The sequence below is a fragment of the Solea senegalensis genome, linkage group LG10 (genome assembly GCF_019176455.1).
Source record: "Solea senegalensis isolate Sse05_10M linkage group LG10, IFAPA_SoseM_1, whole genome shotgun sequence".
Lineage (NCBI taxonomy): Eukaryota > Metazoa > Chordata > Actinopteri > Pleuronectiformes > Soleidae > Solea > Solea senegalensis.
Window position 1 is genome coordinate 13,962,595 of NC_058030.1, and position 20,562 is coordinate 13,983,156.

A 20,562-nucleotide genomic window follows, 5' to 3' on the forward strand; every position below is an offset into this window, starting at 1 on the left:
CAAGCCTTTAACTTGTAGCTTTGTTGATTGGCTCACTCAATATTGATTCAGTTAAAGTGTTAGAAGAGAGTTAGTGAGAGGGTTTTACTTCAGAATCAGGTGAAGAAAGTCAGTGAAAAGAAATGAAGATCAATAAGAGGAAGAGACATCATTCTTTATCCTCATCAATGTGATCCAATCCCATCCAATCATGTTTTTCCCCACATGACAAGCGAGTCAGGAATAATATTCCTGTATTTGTGCGATCCTTATCCATCGTGGTATCAATGCAGAGCTGTGTTGCACAGTGAGTACCAGCAGCTCGTGTCCTTCACATTGTCCACTTCAGCCGTCTTCCCCTTCACATCATTCACATCAACATTGAGACGTGCACCTGTAAACGCAGACAACTAAAATAAGTGGTTCTTTTTTTTTGGATCATGCCCTGGATTTTGACCAAAGTATGTGGAAACATAAAATGAGGTACTACTACAAGATTTTCTTTAAAGCAGTACTGACATTTTTCAACTCCCCTATCTCACAGGGTCTATATCGTCATCAGAATGTAATAGTTTTTTCCTTGGGCCGTGATCTACAGCCACAGAAAATTTCATCAAAACCCATTCTTAACTTTTTGAGTCATGTTGTTCACAAACATAAAAACATAAAAATGATAGGTAGGTAGAAGGTAGGTGCATTGACATAAAACACCAAGGTGGAAACATAAAAGATATCATAAAAAAACAACATTATTATAAAACAACACAATCTGGGTAGTCATGTAATTTCATCCATATCAGAGAGTGAAAAAGGTCATACTTTTGTAACCTGCACTTGAAGGTCCCTGCAATAGTCACCTACATATTTCACAACAACCTCTCCTCAGTTTGCACACTGCAGCACTTTTATGGTGTCCTCACCACAACAAGATAGAGACAGTTCAAAGTCCCACACAGACACTACATGAGATGTCATAGAAAAAAACTGTTTTGTTGATGTAGGTGCTTGCTATTGAGTTATTCTCTGGGGTGGGAGTGTGTTAGAAGGTGATGAGGACTCACTCATTTGATAATACTCCGATTGAGAGGGAGAGAGAGGCAGAACGAGATTGACACAAGGTAAGGTCCTGTTTCAAAACTGATTTTGAAGGTGTAGTTTGTGGCTGAAGACAGAAAAATACTATAATTTCTTTTCCTGTTCTGAGGTGAATCGCCGTCCAAGCCTGATTGAGTAAAGGCGCCAAAAATAATAATCCAAAGTCGGCGATTTTGCTCGCAACAAAACTCTCTTCTGTAGAGAAACTGGTACCTAACGACCTTACTGTTGTCATTGTGGTGCATGTGCAAGTTGGATAATCTTAATTCGTAGCATGCTGCATCCTCGTGGGAACGTTGTTTGAGAGCCCAGTAGAAGCGAGGCTGAGGCTCGGGTGACTAAATTACCTGTTGTATCTGAAAGTCTCTTTGTTGTCTGGAGCCCGAGCTCAACTTCAAAGGCATGAAATTTGTCCATGTATCTGTTTGAAACTGGACCCACCACCACCTGACTGCTGCTGCTGCTGCTGCTGAGGGAACCGGTCCTCGGCTGCTCCACCGATAATCCAGCTGTTGGCTTTTGAACACCAGTTGCTAGAATCATATTAATACAGAACACATTCTGATTATGACTTGTCTTAATCAGAATGTGGATTATAACCTAGGACTAGGTTATAATCCCATTAAAGGTAAAGCCTTCACTGACTGCACCAGCATTTCTCAGAACCTGATCAAGACAGGAAAAACATGGCTGCCAGCAGGGACACAAGATATCTTAACCACTTAAGACTTGCGGCCTGTGGGCTACGTGCAGCCCAATTATATATCATTATTGACAAAAACGAATGCAGTTGAACGCACTGAAATGATGTAAAATATCATCAAAATTGTTCTAATTACTATATCATGGTAGACTTTTCTTTACTTGAGTGGCCCCTTCACACCAGACATGAAGCTCATGTGGCCCCCAGGTCATTTGAGTTTGAGACCCCTGGCTCATGTCATAAAATCTACACAGGATTCAGAGTACAATTAGTTAATGAATAAGTACGACACTTTCATGCATGGTAAGTGAAGGCTGGCAACTGACATTTATAAAGCACACAGGAGTTGTTGGTCCACTGCCACCTTCGTCACTTAGTTTAATGTGTTTCTTTGTGACTTTGATGGTTAAAATCCTACATTTGAATTTACCCGTGTGGCACAAATTTACTATTATGATGGAGCGGAAGATAAAAAGACAGATTTTCTCTGTGGGCTTTGGTGCTGGAGCTTCAAACTTCAGTTTCAAGGTGGAAAAGCCTCTGTAACCGTGAGAAAAAAAAGTGGCAAAGACTGATTGATACCGTAGACGTAAACAGGCTTAGATTTTTATCAGCAGAGCCTTTTGTTAAGTTGCTAAAAATCTGTTTTTCCCTGTGTCATTGCTGGCAGCCATGTTATCAGTGAGAGTATATATCACACAGGTTCTCAGTCAGCACTGACAACATGTCAATGCTCACAAATTATCCCTTTGAGGTGTATATATGTTTATATAATGTGATTAAAGTCAGAATAATCTGCATACTCAGTGCTTCTTCTGAATATAACCTTGTTTTATTCAGAGTATCTACATACTCATTGCCTTTCGCCCTGTGTCAGCAGGGACTGGGACCAATTCAACATATAAATATGTATATGTTGAATTCATTTGTTTTCTGCAGGAACTCTGCAGAGTCCCAAAGTAATGATAACATAAGCTTCAAACTAAGAAAAAGTCTTCCATGGGGAACATATTTTATGTGGACTATTCACTTACAAACTCAGTTGGGCCGCATTTTGATGATTGTGATCACACATTTAAAATGTACATCAAAAAGTAAAATAGTAAAAGAACGTTTCTTTAGTTATTTCTTCACATTTCTGGTGGAAGCACAGACTGGGCCACTATGATGTTAGTTATGGGCCACACGTAGCCCACGGGCCGCCATTTGAATAGTATATACACAGGTAAGTCTTCTTTTTGTTTCTCTTTGCTCATATATCATTATTATTATTATGAAGTTTGTGGATGGACAGTGTTGCAGAAATGAAAATGTTTGTTGCTCGATATTTTTCCCACCGAAGGGTGAACTCCCGTCAAGCGAGATGTCATACTCGATCAAACTGCCTCTGTGTGATGTAATTATAACCGTTCAAAGCATTCTTTGTTCACTGACCCTTTTATTTTCCTGCAGCTTTGCTTTTTCCGCAGCTGCATATTTTGGTTTGGTGGCTTCTTTGCTTGAGAAACAGTGTTTTTCTCAGGAGTGTTGGGGCGAACATGTGTTGCTTTTTTAAGTTGTGTGACTGTAATCCCAGCTTATTGAGTCTATGCTGACCTGGAGGCAGTGTTGCAAAACTGACTTAGTCTCAGCTGGTTGCAGCTGAATGCGGGATGAAAGTGGAGACATGTTGCACAAGCTATACAATCTTTTGTGTTTATCACGGTGTTTTGGTGTTTTGGCCGTAGCTGCAGTCCACCTGTTACAAAAGAAAAATAATTGGAGCTTTAGTATTTGCCGTGACCCTTGACCCCAAGGTGTCTTTGTAGCACTCACATGCTTGCACTTGCACAGCTTCTTGTGGCAGACTCTTTGTGATCATTTGGCATGAAAAGCAAGCTGCTTTTTGTCATCATTTATAACAAAAAGGAGACACAGTGCTGCTCATTAAGTTGTCGAGCAGAACGTAATGATTACAAAAAAGAGAGATAATACTATAAATTTGGATGTCAGCAAAAGAAAATAGTGTGATGGCTGTCTCCTGTGTGCTGCTTGACTCCGAGAGAACTTAATAATTTGACTGACCATTCTGCTGTGATGAAAGGCGTCAGTGCAGACTGTCATATGAATTATAGGACGCGTCATGTTTAGGGATGCATCATATCATCGGCATGATATCAGAATCCCTAGATGTATTATCGGATATTGGCAAACACGCCAAGATCTGCTGATATGACTAATGACTAAAATCGTGGGCTGAATAAGCTGCTACCTCCTTGACCTCTATGCTAGCGCCCCCTACAGCTATTTCGCACAATGAAGATATTCTATATCCACATCTACTGTGACATGAGTATGCAAAATATGATGTTAATTTCACTACAGATGAGACTAAATGACCTTAGTTAGATCAGCAAGAATGATTAAATGGGTGTGTATGCAACATCTTTTTCGTTCAACAACTAATTATTCTGGCAATAATTGTAGTCAAATTGGAAAGTGGAGAAACTTGTTTATCCATCAGTGATGCAACAGGTCTGTGGTATTTTTTATTTTTGTTTGTTTTGAGAATTTGCCTACTAATAGTTTAAATGTATTCTCTGGGGCAGGTTTTGGAGAGGAGTAATTGTTTGTTGTTAGATATTGAACTGCCAAAAGAAACCATTGATTTGAAGCTCAGATTAAATTCCTTTCCTCTGGGCAGTGTTTCTCACCTATTGTTAATCCATTTCTTTCTCACCTATCATGTTTGCGCCCTGTCGGCAGCATGGACTTTCCCATCTCTCGTCGTATTTGTATAATCTCGATCAGTTGTTTACCAAACAGTTACTCTCACTGCATTTCTGATTTTCATTCGTCGAGATTTTCGTTTGTTCTCAAATGAATCATGAGAACAATGTGAGAATGTCCTTGTTATCAGTGTCTGATAGGAAGAGCTTTGTTGCTGCAGTTACCCACGCACAGTTTTATAACTCTACACACCTTACCTAACGTTCACAGACCACAGATCCAGTAACAAAACTCCAAACGTTGATGTAATCCCAGTAAGCCACAGGTGGTCTTACAGATTGGCTGCCCAGATCTCCACATTTTTCCCTCCTCTCTCACACACTCTACCCCCCTCTCTCTCTTTCTTCCCCAGGCTCCCAGTGTGGTGGTAGCCTGCAGCTGAAATTGGGCCTTTGCAGGGTGGAGGCAACACACTGTAGCCAGGACCTGTCACATTACTCTCGCCTCTACAGTGGGACCCGGGCACCTGAGTGAAGACTGTGAGTAGGGTAACAGAGCGGGAGAGAGAGAGAGAGAAAGCAGAAAGCAGGCCAAACACACAGACACGACAACACCTCCTGAGGAGAGGACAATTTGGGAGACATCGCGTGAGGGGGACTGCAACTTTGTGTCACCACTGTGAGACTTTGAAACAAGTTTGAAAACAGTTTGAAGAAGAGAAAGCACCATGGATACGGATGCGATAGCGGACTACGAGTACCCAGACCTGGATCCTTATCCATCCCAAATTAAAGTGGAGTAAGTACATACTTTCATTTCTAAGGTCTATACTTAAGTTCTTTCAGGCCTCTTCAGTTTTCTGCTTTAATTATCTGCCTTGAGACATTTCACCATAAAAAAGAGGATGAATCAGTTCTTTGTGGTGTACTAATATTATTATTATTCCAAATCTCCTTAAAAGACAAAAGATGAGATGAGATGCAAGTTTCATTGAGATATCAAGTGATACTTGGCACACTTCACTGAGGCCAGTGTCAGTATGAGATCTTGTTTCTGTTACTATTTGTAATATTACCGTAGACGCTGTATCATTGTCATGTTTTGAGAATACAGATGGGCTGTTATGGAAACTCCAAAAATAAACAATTTTGTTAAAAAACTGCACTTTCCCACAATGGAACAGGACAGCTTTTGCTTGTCAGAAAAAAACTCCAATGAATTGTTGTGAGTAAAACGTGGATGTTTAGTCACTTCAAAATAGGAAATAAGTCATTTATCATGAGCAGCCGTGTTTTAATGAACATGTAATGTAAATTAAAGTTCGTAAAAGCTTTTTCTGCAGCCATTACTTTAGCTTTTTTCTGCTTTTATAAACATTCAAATGTCCTGTCGTCAAAACTCTTTCCCAAGTTATAAATTCGCACAGTTTGGACAAGTGAAGAGACTGTTGTGAAAAATGTCAACACATCTGTTCTGGATGCCGCCATCTTTGTACTCACAGAGGACATATTATTTTTTTATAATAGTCTCCTAACTTTTTCAAGTATGAGGCCTCCTCTGAATGTCACAGATATAATTACTACCCCATGATCAGGCATTCCTGCTCCTTTATTATCGAGGAACGTGAATGCGGTGAATGCGGGGATTTGTTGTTTTCTGGCATCAAGCTTTCACTAATCTGTTTAAATGCAAATCTCTGCTGTAGGACTTTAGCCAAAGTTTCCAGCCAACCAAATGGTTGTGACAGTGATGTGTGACAGGTTTAGTGACGTATACTTTAGATCAGCTGAGTGAATGAAAGACTCACGTTGATTGTTTTCTCTCATGTGTAAATGTTTTATTCCTTTTTTTTTTTTAGAATAATCACACCATGTGACCCTACTGCTGACGACAGGCTCTACCATATATCCATCACTGCCATATCTGTAAGTCCACTCTCCCGGAGGATTAATGTGACCGTGTTACACTTTTCTGTCATCTATTGTCATTTAATCGTTAGGTTTTCCCTTGACGTGAAGCATAATGTAAAGATGTTATGGGCACAGATGAGCCATGAGACCAATTAGAATCTGTCAATTATAGTCCATATTGGACCATTAATTTTAATTTTATGTTAATTTCCATATTAACACAATCATTTACTCTAGATAATCTTAGAAATTGGTCCATACCATCTATGCATTCCTCCTAACCTTGTGTTTCCTAAAACGTGTCACAGGTCACGACAGGTCACTGAACTCTCACTGGTCAGTGATCCTGAGTGACCGCTCTTCATTCACACCACGTCTATGGGGGCGCACTAATGAGACACCAATGTTTGACCTTTTGTGGCATCAGTTCCCTCTCATTATTAGTCAGGAGCTGCGTGGCGGCTGGACCCCGCGAGCACACAGCTGCTCACTGCTGTGCCACTCATGCTAACTGTTGTATTTCCTCTTGCAGCTCGTTATCATGCTGATCCTTGCAATCTTAGCCAGGCGGACGAAGGTGGACAACAGTAAGAAAGGACTCCCAGGTTTACTCAGGTGAGGCTCTGAGAAAGATGAGAGCATAGTCACAAGGAATATGACAATGTGTGAACTTGACAATGTGTTGAAGCAAGGCACAATATGGAATTGCTGCTGCTAGGAGTCTCTCTCTCTCTCTCATAATCAAAACAATATGATGGATGATGTCATTAAAAAGAAATGAATGAAACTGTCAATTGCATTCTATATAATCATTTGATTTAAGGAGAAATGGAAACACTTTGATCTCTACATTGATCAAAAATATGCATCTTCAACATTAGTCTTGTCATTTAATGCAGAAACGTTACATATTATATCTTTAATATTAATATTGACCACATATGAAGCTTCCATGCATTAATAGTCTGTAACTGTAATCGATTTTTCTGTTGCGAGCAGTCTGCGAGCTGGGCCATGCTGACATGGACTGCGGCCAAGGGCACAGTGGAAGGCAGAGAAAGTCCATTTATTTACTTTGCACAGATAAAACTACCACAGTTCTCTCAAACGCTGAACAGGCTTAAAATAGAAGCTGGAATTCTTGGGATAAGACTTAAACAAAAACCTTGCTTGTTCCGTTTTAAGCGTGATCATTTCTGCTCACTAAGGCTGCTCACATGTGTGCTCTAAATACCTGTTCCTTGATTTCACAGTCCAGTCAACTTCCTGGACCATACTCAGCACAAGGGCTTGGCAGTGGCTGTGTTTGGAGTGCTCTTGTGCAAACTGTGGGGCCTGGTCATCTCACCACATCCCCTCCCCTTCACAACAGACTCCGAGAACAAACGTGAGGAGGTCATCTTGGTTCATCCTCACATCGGTCTATGTGACTGTGAATCATCTCTAGCTGCGATTCCATCATCAAAATTTTTGTGAAATAAAGTATATGTTATATAATTGGATTCTTTCATCCCCCTGGCTGTTGTTCTCAACTCAGGAGTAAGATGCACAAGAAGCTTTTCCTTTCCTTGAAATTACATTACATAAGTGTTGACTGTGAGGACTCATTCCCCTGCTACTTTACACAACACCCAAATAGTAAGAGGTGGAGATAGCAGTTGTTTAGCACAGTGTGAATTTAAATCCCCAGAACAGAAGTTAAGGTTTTAGTAAATAAAACTGTGGTGTATATCCCCTGTGATGCTCACACACTTGTTGCTTTTGCAGAAAACTGGGTGATTCTTGGAGTCTTCTACTATCCCGTGCTATACTACCCTCTCCTGGCATGTGGCACCTTGCATAATAAAGTTGGCTATGTTCTTGGCAGCCTCTTGTCATGGACACACTTTTCAGTTCTGGTCTGGCAGAAAATCGACTGTCCCAAAACACCTCTGGTAAGAAAAAGATAGTGTTTCATAAAATAAAATAAAAAGATTTGCACAGCTAATAAATTGACAGAGCAACAGATTGGTGAAAAATCCAGAGTCTTGTCTGTCTGAGTTTAAGGGATTATTTCCCAGACAAAGCCCAAATTGTTTTGCTGTGGAAACCCAGTGATTACCTAACAAAGCAGCTCTGTTGCAGGTGTAAGAGATGTGATTTAAAAAAAGACAAATATCAGGCTTTTCAACTGGATTCATGTGGATGAGGCTTTAAATCTTTCTCTGTCCCAGATTTTGTGTCAAATCCTTAGTGTCCGGGTTTCCCGTGCAATGAATACGTGCGACTTATAATCATTAGTTCCACTGTCTGTCGGTCTTAATTAAGACGCTTTGTCACAGTTAATCAGTTTAGTGTGTGTCAGTAAAAAAAGAGAGGCATCCGGGCCTTATAGCACATCGTGTCATGGTTGTCTTTTTCCTTTTAAATCTGCTTATTCAGGTGTTTTTATTCAGCTGAGAAGACACACTGAACACTGCCAGGGACATTTCAGCTTAACTGACAGACGTGACGACAGATAGGCATGAGTTCGTGGAAAAAAAAAAAACAATCACACGATAAAATATTTGTATTTGGTGCACAACATAACACAAGATGAACACATTTTTCATGCTGTGTTGGGATCCTTGTTGGCTGGTAGGGAAAAGCAATTAGAGTCCACTTAATGTGTCAAAACAATGTGCTCTCCTTGTGACTTCTCTGGTTATTTAAAGTCTTTTATTCCTTTGCAGATATACAAATACTACTCCCTTTTCACCTCCCTGCCTCAAATAGCCTGCTTGGCATTTCTTAGTTTCCAGTATCCACTTCTACTGTTCAAGGGCTTTAAGGGCAACGAAAAAGACAGCGTTACGGAGGTAAGTGTTCTTCTTACTGCATGTTTTAGGATGAATGAATTAGCACCAACTGTTCTGACTGTTTATATAAAACAACTCAGTAAAGTATTAATTAGTGACCTTTGTTAATGTAAGCCTGAACTAGTTTATAAAAAGAGTCCTTACTAGGATGCAAATTTCCCCTGAACCCTTGCCTGTGAGGAACCTTTGTAGGCTCCCTGCACATTAAGGGGCTTATCGTGGTCGTTCAATCTATTTCTGAGGGAAAATCTGAAGTCCAACACAGCACATGCTGCTGGCTTAATCATTTTAAGTAGATTTGATGTAATTGGTTTATGTTATGTTCTCGATCAGATTATGAAATGGTTGCCTTGTTTTTTTTCACTGCGGACACACAATGCTGTGCTTATTCGACGGTAATCCTCAGAATGGGTGTGACAAAGCTGGATGTTTGATTTACACCCACTCTCCTTATTATCTTAATTTAAATGTACACTTAAACGGTATCTAATCCCACAACTGTGCACAGGAGTGTGGAAGCCCGACTAAAACATCTGTGTCCCCAAAAATCGAATCAAATAAATCAACTTTGCCACACCATCCTGGCTTATCTACAGTTAGTATTTAAATTCCTTGTGTGGTGACTGTTCTTTTTAGGATCTAAACAGCAGCTACTATAACGACTATGTGAGGAAATTGTTGAAGAAGAAGAAGCCTACCAAAATCAGGTGAGACATGTAAATGGTGTGTATTTATATAATCCTTTTCTATTCCTAATAATCACCCAATCAGTTTTACTATCCACCCATTCACTCATTCATTCATATGCTGTTGATACAGCCATCAGGAGAAACTTGGGGTTAAGGGTTAAGTGTCTTTCCCAGGGACACATCGACACATCCACTAGCAGAACCGGGAATTGAACACCCATTGCTCCAATTGAAAGATGACCCCCCCACACCACTGACCCACAGCTGCACACAACCAATAGTTCTGCTGTTTTTCATTTAGAGCTGTTCTGTGTTTAAATAAATCTGACGGTGAATCCAAACAAGACTCAGAGCAGGGATGTTGTATTCACAATCAGCAGCTTAACCCTTCAGCTTCAGGGCAAACCTTTATGTTTTTGATGCTCATTTCAGAACAGGCTGTTTCTAGATTCACATCACTGGCAAACTAACTACTGTTGGTGGTGTGGAAATCGCTCACCTTCCTTTGTCTCTTTATTCCATACATGAAGGAAACTTTCATCCAAGGCCAGTGCTGTGCACAACAGCAAACAGGAAACAGATTGCTTTCTCTCTTCCTGTTAAACTCTAATGGACTTTTTTTTTTTTAAATGATCGGCACTTAATATTTGTGCAAAGAGCTCAGTCATTCGCTGGTTTCTAAGTGTCTCCTTGTATTCTCAATGCAGACGACTAACATGTCACACAACATTGTGAAGAAGCCTGCTGAAATAATGCATTTCCTTTTTTCTTTTTTCTCTGACTATGTACAGAAATACCATCTTTTTGATTTGATGTGTGCAAAGATGATGATTTGTTTATTTTTCACCTCAGCACGTCGAGCACTGAAACACCCAAGCTTCATCAAAGAATAATTGCTGCTGTTAAATCATACATTTATACACCAGAGGAAGGTAAACATGGGATCCTGGTTTCTTTTATGTCACATCACACCTTAATGTGTCCCTGTGTATGTTTTTTCAACACTTGTTTTTCTTCTTTTTTGGAGCAGCTTTCCGTTTTCCTCTGAAGTTGGCCATATCTGTTTTTGTGTCATGCATTACACTGTATCAGGTAAATATCTTTTTTGTTTTGGTCTTTATAATCCACAGATATTAACTAAATAAATAAATAAATGTGCACTGTACATACAATAAGTCGTAAGGTTTACTGGAACCAACGCTGACCATGGCCCAATAACCTTTGACACTAAACATCATCACATGTTTAGTGTTGCATAATTGATATTCCCAGGAAAATAACCTTTCCAGTAAGAAATGACTGAAGTTCTTATTTGTTTTCTTGTTTGCCGGCAGGTGGGTCTCCTCCTGATCGCAGCTGTGGTACCATCGCTCCAGATTGCCCGTCTAGGAGTGGATGAAAACATTGCAAACCTTTTGGCCGGCTTCAAGATAATTCTGTCTCCAGACAAACACGAGGTGGTCAGAATCGTGGTTTATTACATGTGGTGTGTAGAGGGTGAGTGAACATAGTAACATGAACGGCTCTGAACATAGTCATATCACAACATACAGTACATATTTGATCTCAAGTGGGCCGGACCAGTAAAATAATAGCATAATGAACTATAAACAACAAGAACTCCAAATGTTTCCCTTTGTTATACATGAAATGAAGTATCTTTTCAAAAAAACATATTACTAACAACCTGAAATTATGATTAGGTTCTATTCATAATGTGAAATTTCCACAAATTCATCCTGTGGCCCAGTTTTGGACCCCCTGATTTGTTGTATCACTATATATTAGCTGCACATGCTGCATTGTTTTTAATCTCATAAAAAAAAAAAATAAATACCTAAAGCTCTGTGTGCTGTATTTTCCTGGCAGTTTGCTACATCTCAGCGACAACCCTCACTGCCATCGTCAACCTGGTTTTGCTCATGCGCTCTATGGTTCTGCACCGGTAGGTTTAACAAGGATTTTTATTGTAGCTTTGTTCTTTTTTTAGAATTGTGAATGTGCTTTGGATTCTGGTTCCTTCATTATAATGTGCTGTTGTTGTTATTGTAACATAATAGAGTACTAATCATCCCGACAAACAGAACAACATTCGCTCTGTGGTAACTGCTGCAAGAACTGAAAGTGGTTATTAAGATAAGACATGAAATACTGTCCCATTACCATAAATTATGTCGTATTAAAATAAATTGTTGTCCAAGTCAAGTATCGAATTGCATTTGTCTGTATCCTTGCTAAATTGCTTCTATAATTTACTATCTCATTTGTGCGTTTAGTGATAAATCAGTTTGTGTATTGCTTTATCTCTGCATTTTCTCTATTGTGTGTTTTATTTCATAGGTCAAACCTGAAGGGGCTGTACAGAGGAGATATCTATAATGTTTATAACTGCCAGAGAAGTATCAGGGCTTCACGGCCAGCACTTGTCTGCTGGATGGGATTCACCAGCTTTACCGCTGCACACATCTGCGTCGGTACGATGACATACTGATTGTTTTTTTTTCAAAAGAGGTTCAAATTATTGGCCTCTTTGGGCATTTGCCCATAAAATGTATATTTTACTCTAATATAAATTGAACTCTTGGTTTGGATGTTATGTATGCTGTTCCCCCTAAATACATACTGGGTAGACTGGGTAGAAGATTTTTTATTTTTTGACATTGGGTTAGGATTAGGGTTAGCAGAATTTGAAGATTAGTGTGTATATTTTTTAAAAAAGTTGCAAAAATGACATATCTCTTGGAATTTTCTGATTACCTATTTAAAATATAATTTGACTGATTGTCAGAAATGTTTTTCTTATGCACAACTTTGTTCTTTAAGAGCATTAAAAAATGGGTCCGGATATAAAGGTTTGAAAGGACCTGTATCCATAAGCTTTTGTTTTCTTTTCCATATTCATATTTTTTTTTTCATACTCCATAAACATACTGAAATTCTAATTGCATGTGTACAGTGTTGGTTTGTTTGATATTGGTCAGTCGGAGTAAAATCCTTGAATCACTGAGGCTGTGATTCATTCTCTGCAGGCATGATTGTCCAGACCATGGTGTTCTTCCTCTGTCTTCTAATTGCTGTCTTCCTCATCATCATACCTGTGCTGCACAGAGAGAATCTGATTCTCTTTCAGATCCTGTGGAGCATGTGGTAAGCATCATCATGTCTGTCTCGCTCATTTTTATCCCATCTTTATTTAAGTACTACATGACCAACGAGATGTTTCCTGTCATAAACGTCCTGTTGCCATGTTAATGCATTCAGTGTCTGTCGAGATGTCTGACTGTTGACTTTGTCCTTTCAGGCCCTTCTGGCTGATGATTCTTTTGGCCGTGTTGATTCAACATATTACAGCCAGGTTTTGTTTCATCAAAAAAACATCAAGCACTCGAGACTTACGCAACAGGTCCTTTTACTTTTTTAATTTTTGATGTATGTTGTGTGTAGTCAAATCTGTATCTCTGATGCATTCAGTCCTCTCTAACAGGGGTAATCTCTTCCTGCTCACCTACCTGCTGTTTCCTGTCAACATTCTGATCGGAGTGATACTGGCACTGTGGCGCATGGTCGTTACAGCCTTGTTCAACATTGTTCACTTGGGCCGCATGGATATCAGTCTTCTTAACCGCAATGTGGAGGCATTTGACCCAGGTGGGCGAGATGTTCTGAACCCTGTTTATTATAAAGCACCTGAGTTGGCACTTTTCCACTACATGGTACTGCCTCGCCTTGGCAAGGCATGGCTTGAATCTATGCGGTTCGGTTGGTTTTCCACTACCATGTAGTACCTCAATGTGGGCGGGGTCATCACAGCACGGCTGAATGAAACTGCCTTGACTTGGCGACACACACAAACTAGTGAAAAACTGTAAAGTAGTTGTTTTTGATTTACTGAATCAATAGAATCAGTTAATTAAAAAAATATTTGTTCAGTACTTCCTGCGTGACTGGAGCACAGACTCTGTCTGACACTGAACTGAAATACAGCAGCAGGGTTAGTGACGCGACTCGCCGCTCATGATATCAGGCTTCCAGCAGTGCTGTCGCTAAATACACCAGACTCCACTGTTATATGATGAGATTTTAGACATTTCCTTGCTTAAATTAACCCACATTTTCAGGAATGTCTTTTTAACTGATCTACAGTTTGGCATTGTTCGTTTGATTCGTTCTGAGTCGAACATCACGCTCATGATTCTTCCTGTGACGGCACTCTGACTAGTCAGCAACAACATCACACATAGTATCGGCTATGTGAGGCGAGATGTGCGAGTGGAAAAGTGCCACACAGTCTCCTCCTGGCTCAGCTTTGGTGTGAAAGTAAAAGAAAAATGCAAACCATGTAACCAGGTGACGAAGAGATAGAATATTGATAGAATATCATGCAAAGGCTACATTCAAATTTCCAGCCACATTGAAGCATGTGATATGTTAGATAAGATGATACAAGGCCTGGATGTGTGGCATGTGCGTTACATGACTGCTGCTGCTGATTTATCTCTGACAGAAAACATCACATGACTGAGAGAGAGAGAGAGAGAGAGAGAGAGATAGAGAGAATCTGCCCTTCACATGATATAATTACAAACTGCATAATGGTTCTCCGGTTGTTTTAGCCTCCACATTCCCTGCACACAGCTGCTAAAATAGTTTTGAAAAATATAATATTTATGCAGATATTTTCAGCATTTATGATATATTGGCGGCAGAATGACAATATCATTATCCACAGATCTTTTCTTAATCTGTTTTTGCTGGGGAACCACTGGTGTCATGTGTGAAAAATAGGCGAGATGGACCACATATTGAAGTGAAAAATGTGATTTGAAAGTTGAAAATTGGATTTTTATATCCACACACACAGCTCTGAAAAAAAATCACATCTGAGTCACATCAATTGAAAAAATTCACTTCAGCCAGGTACACCGCTGTATATGTATATATAAATATATATGTATATATATATAGTTAATATATATAATCCGCTACTCCAAAAAGAGAGAAGCTGATTTTGTTTGGCAGTTTTTGACAGAGTCTGCATCTTAAATATGTATTGTTTTGTACAGTAATGTCATAATTAAGTATTTGGTATTGGTACTTGATATTGATGAGAACCAGAATGTAACCTCTTGAACTTGTAAAAAGTGGTGTTAGTGCATCACCGACCAGTTCAGTGTTAGTGTAATGGTTTGTTCTGGGTGCATCATGTATGTGTTCAGAATAACAAAAGGAAGTCACTGTCTTACGTGATATGTTTATTTATTTTACATTCTCCTCGTTGTTTGTGTCTGTTAACATCTTCATTATTCATTGGTAGTAACATCATGCTTTTATCTTTGTAGATGTCGCTGTGACTATTTTTTTTACTCCCACTGTGGAGCCTTAAAAACACGCAATTTTCTAAGTGCAAGTGCACTTTTACTTAACCCACTCAAAGGCCAGAAATGTGTATCATATCCACTTTAGCCTGGTAGTGACTCACTGCCGCTCAAATGATATCTCTATTCTGTGCCGTGCGAGAGACTCTAATTGTGCATTCACCTCTGATGCGGCTGCAGATTTAAGGCATCTGTTGTCAGCAAAAGCAGGTGGTTGAAAAAAAAAAGATGTGAGATTGTATGGCCATTATGTGTGATGGCCTCAAAGCCAACGAAGGGTGCAGTCCTGTGTGTTTATTGCTTTTTCCCAGTCAGAGTGACCCCCCCTCCCTGTGTCTGTCTGCAGCCTACCGCTGCTATGCTCATTATCTGAAGATTGAGGTGAGCCAGTCTCATCCTGTGATGAAGGCCTTCTGTGGGATGTTGCTTCACTCTGTGGGCCAGGAGGGGAATACTGCACAGAGGTCAAGGGATGCTGAAGAAGGTCTGTACTGCAAATCTTAGACTACACATTCACACATCAGTCCATGGTTTAGTTTAGTTTATTTGTTTATTCTTCATTTAATCCTTAGAACACAGAGCATTCCGGCTGCTTTTGTCCATTACTATGTTAAAACGTACGGTATATACAGAGGCTATAAGAATGTGCAGTATAGAGTGTCTTATATCCTTTTTTCAGCACAACCTAGGCAATCACCAACTCACTTGGCTCATTTTTTTGAACAAAACTAAAATAAAAACAGTCTAATTTTGTGACTTCTGCACAATTATTGCTACTTTATATCACTACTAAAAGTGCGATATAAAATGAATCATAGCTTTAACTCAACAACACGTAAGAAGACAAAAAAATGAATATGTGACCATATAAGGAGTTGTGTATTTACCTGCGGCACATATCTGTGCCGTGTGAGCACTAAGGGTTAAACACGTTATCCCATTAGGGATAGGGATAAGGAAATATGTCAAGTGAATAAACAAATTAAAATACTTGGAGCAGGAGCAATTTCCCAAGGATGCCCTCTCCAGTGACCCTAAAAGAATTTTAAAATCCGTTATGGAATCAAGCTGGACAGTTTGAGACTCTGTTGAAGTGTGTTCCAAGTTGAGGGGGCACAGTAGCAAAATGTCTTTTTGTCTGTGCAGACAGAGGGGACAGTGAAAGTGATGAAGCCCTGGGAACGTAAGCTATGACTGCACTTAGTATGTAACATGTGGGAAGATAAAGATGTGGGCAGCAGGCCTAGGATAGATTTGTAAATGAAATTGCTGACCAGAGTGTACAAAGTGCAATGGTGTGTGAGCGGCCAACAGCCTGGAATGAAGCTCAGTGCAGAAGAGATTGAGCAGAGGCATTTATGGATTTGTTTCTGAAGAAGAAACCCAATTTCATTTTCTTCAAAAGATAGTCAATGTTTTTAAATTAGAAGAAAGGCTTTCATTGATTGTGATGCTGGTTGAGGTTTTAATAAGAGGCCACAAGCTGAATAATTGAGTTGCTGGCTTGGTTTTGTCAGCATTCAGCATTATAGTCTGGAACAGTTGAGAGTGAATGATGTCAAAAGCTGATGTTCAAATACAGGGGCAACAGTGCTTGCAATACTAGACAATAGTATACCCTGTGGCAAACCTTTAGTACTGTTGAGAAGGAAAGACCACTGATCTGCATGCATTACGATTGGAGAGAAGATTTGACAACAGCAGCTTATCTCTGACATCTTCTGACATCTCATCTCATTATCAACATTACCAAATGCCCTGGACAAATCGATAAAATGTGCAACACAGATGTTTGAACTCAAATAGTCCTTGATTTGATAAAGAAACACAATTTCAATTTATTTAAAAGAAAGGCTTGTCACAACCACTTGTGATGCCAAGGTATTTATAGGAGGCTGCAAGCTCAATAGGGGTTTCCTAAACAGATAAAGTAAAGGAAGGAAGATTGCTGGCACCTTCTGTTGTGTGTGTGACAAGCAGATGGAGCAACTACTTAGGTCAGTATGACCCAATATTTCCAGCTCTTTCTGTAAAAACATATCACAAAACATTACTGGCAGCCAAGCTTGCTCACTGGAAACTTCTTATTGACCAACCACGTTTTAACATCTGGACCAGGCCATTGACATCAACACTTCAGTTGACATTCTTAGTCCTACTATTGTACTATTTTCTCATCTTGCATCCTGTACTGTCCTGCCTTTGAAATCCCCTCTGACCTTTCCCTTCGTATTTTGTCTTACCGCAGATATTTTCTATTTTCTCGTCTTTGTCAACGAATCACATGAGAGCAAATTCAAAAACCAACACTGCAAAAAGCCTTCTCTTGATTCTTTTCAATGTCCTTAATCCTACAACTTTGATACCACATGATGATGTATATTTGTTTTTTAAAATGGTCAAAGTGGTTAGTTTGTCTTTAAATAATTAAAATATATGACAGTTTGACAAAAACATAGAAAAATAAATAATTGAAATGATGGTCTTGAATAACCATGTTTATGCTAACGTATTTGTTGCCCATTGCAACAGTATTGCTTACTGCTTTAGGTCTATGTCTTTGTCAGGCCTTGAATGAATTTGTTTCTCAGATCAATTTGTTGATTTATTTCATTATTTTAATAACAATAATTAAAGTAATCAAATTGATATTTTTAGTTCTTTACGTGAAAGGTCGATCACATCCTATATTAAAGCCAGTGAGGCATCTTTAATTTCTCTTGAGAGTTTTAGCATTCAGCCGCAGGTCACAGTAACACATAATCAGATCAAAACAATTTGTTCTCTCATGAAAGAAATAAAAGCTTGACTCCTCTGATTTAATATGTCAGGGGCAAATTGAGTTTTTGGAGAATAATTTACAGACCCACTGCTGGTCTCAGTCCAATCTGTCATAAACCCATCAGCTGCCTGCGCTCTGAGCTGAGCCCTGAGCCTCTGTCACCAAGCGACAGTGCCGTCCTATATTGTGCAATAGTGCTTTATTTCTACAAAATAGTGGCAAAGTCCATGCTTAAAGTACAAATAAAGGGCTTATTTGAAGGTTAAGAAAACTAAACTACTTTTATTTGTAAGTGGTAATATATACTTATATAAACATACTATATCCCATTTTAGACACTAGACCTTTAAAGAAACCTAGTATCTCTTATTATCACGGTGGTGTTTGAGAGAGCCAAGCAGCACCTTGTTGCATCTGTGTTGCCACTGGCTCACGTTGTTTTTTTCAGCAGTGGTTTAGACGAGGTTAAAATGTCCAGTATCATAACATAGTGGGTTTATGGGTTAAAACACTTGCAGAAGAGAGAATCTGTTCTTGGCTGAAATACTTGACAAGCAAGTATACTTGATGTTAGGATAGATTTCAGCAAAACTGACAAATAATGTGTATTGAATCCCAGTTATCTATACATTGTCATTAGTAGGGAAGTCACACATCGTCTCTGGTGGTGTCAGGACGCAAACATCCAGTGTTGATGGCGCGCACTGCTGCAGAACCATCAATAACATGCAGACAAATGAAACGGCAGCCTTGTTTCAAATTGCAATATTAAATTATTTGTTCAGCCCTTAACATTGCTGTAAACAACCTGAAGGTCCTGGGGAGACTCTACTCTACCTCCACCACGTCCTATTACTCCTGCTAACTTAACAGAAGCACATTTATCTTGAAATAAGTACCATGTGAGCACAATAAGCTTTTGTAATGGTTTTTATTGCGTTTTGTGTGATTGTATTTATTTATATTAGTATACATCATTTCTATTTTTAATTGACTGTTCTTTCCTATTTAAAAAAAAAATACAAATAAATATGTGTACATGAGACTACTGTAATTACAAATGCACAGGAGATGTTCCTTGTTTGCCTGTAAAGAACAATGCCTTATCTGCAATGATGTATTATAACGATTAGTCCTTTACAAGCTGATTACACTGGTTATCTTATAATAGCCTGTTTCATATTCATGCAGCCCAAGGGGCTTAAAAATCATGTGTGTTAATAGAGAGCCCAATGTGCTCCAACCATGCTCTTAGGAGTAGAATTATGATTGCTATTCTATTTTTATGCTGTCATTAGGATCTAGCAGGTCCTGGGTGGCCTTTCACAAAGTCTATTCCCATTCCTGTTTCTGTTTTTGAGAATACATAGGACTTATGCATATGTAAAACGTACCTTCGAGGCTCTCATGGTGTCTGAAATGTCCCCAGGGATCCAGCTGGTCCAACAGGAGAAGATACACTACAAAATGTCCAGTGCCAAGAGGGCCCGCGGGCACTGGCGTCTTCTCTACACCCTGGTCAACAACCCATCTCTGGTGGGTACCAGGAAGCACTTCCAGCGTCAGACCACAGAGAGCTTTCTGAATGGAAGCCTGAACCGTGGTGCCAAGGAGGGGAGCAAAAAGGATTCAGCAATCAAGGAAGCAGCTGCCAGTATTTGAACATGAATGTGACTCTGATGATTAAGGATTTTCTGCAAATTTTCTCTTGGGGGGGGGTTTGGGGGGATTCTACAGCCACAGTATTTGTCCCACATCACCTAAAACAGCTGTGGGTGCATTTTGGTAAAATGAGTGCACCCACAGCTCAGTATCTCATGTGCAACAAGCTTTTTTTCTGTTTGTCTGTCTGGAGATTGTGTGTTTACTTTGTGCTGTTGTTTCCCCCCCTGGCTGTTTTGTGTATATATGAGAGCAACAGACTCCCTCGTCTGATGTGAAAGCTTGTGTGGATCTGCTCTTCCAACTAAAAAACACTCACCATTAAATCATCTGTTTGCATCATGTTATATATTTAAATCTATGGGATAATCACAGATGTTTTCCAACATGCAGTAATTATCATATTGATGCAGAACGGCTGCTGGACACATGCATGTGCAGTCAGTATTTATATGCAGACCCTTTCACTATTCATGACTTCAACAAACTAACTGTTTTCATCTAGTGGATGAATTTTAATTGTGTGTAATTAAAACAATAACCTGTGGATTAGGAACTACCAGATGTATTTGTATCATTTTTGTTCTGTTTTATTTGTAGATGTTTAAATGCAAAACCATCAGCTGCCACTGTCTGGTTTTGTGATATTTGCCATATCACATATTTTGGATGTGCACCGGCATTTAAAATGTTTTTGCTTTTAAGTGATCATAAAAATCAAGATAAAACTGAAATGTACTCTTCTTACAGTTGTATTATTGTGGGATATTTAATTTACTGCAGTGTAGACCAAGTGATCTGAACAGGGCCGAAAATAAAAT

At 39.3% G+C, this 20,562-nt stretch overlaps 1 protein-coding gene across 1 annotated transcript; it reads left to right on the forward strand.

Moving 5' to 3' along the window:
* The first annotated feature begins 930 nt into the window (after nucleotides 1-930).
* stra6 (signaling receptor and transporter of retinol STRA6) lies at nucleotides 931-20,484 on the forward strand. Its single transcript, XM_044036287.1, has 18 exons — nucleotides 931-1,097; nucleotides 4,899-5,284; nucleotides 6,345-6,411; nucleotides 6,929-7,011; nucleotides 7,650-7,783; nucleotides 8,164-8,330; nucleotides 9,108-9,233; nucleotides 9,870-9,940; nucleotides 10,775-10,854; nucleotides 10,953-11,014; nucleotides 11,257-11,419; nucleotides 11,792-11,867; nucleotides 12,263-12,396; nucleotides 12,952-13,069; nucleotides 13,224-13,325; nucleotides 13,407-13,570; nucleotides 15,644-15,781; nucleotides 19,509-20,484. Exons 2-18 carry the CDS (start codon nucleotides 5,214-5,216, stop codon nucleotides 19,739-19,741), a joined length of 1,989 nt encoding a protein of 662 aa, XP_043892222.1. The 5' UTR covers nucleotides 931-1,097; nucleotides 4,899-5,213; the 3' UTR covers nucleotides 19,742-20,484.
* The last annotated feature ends 78 nt before the right edge of the window (nucleotides 20,485-20,562 follow it).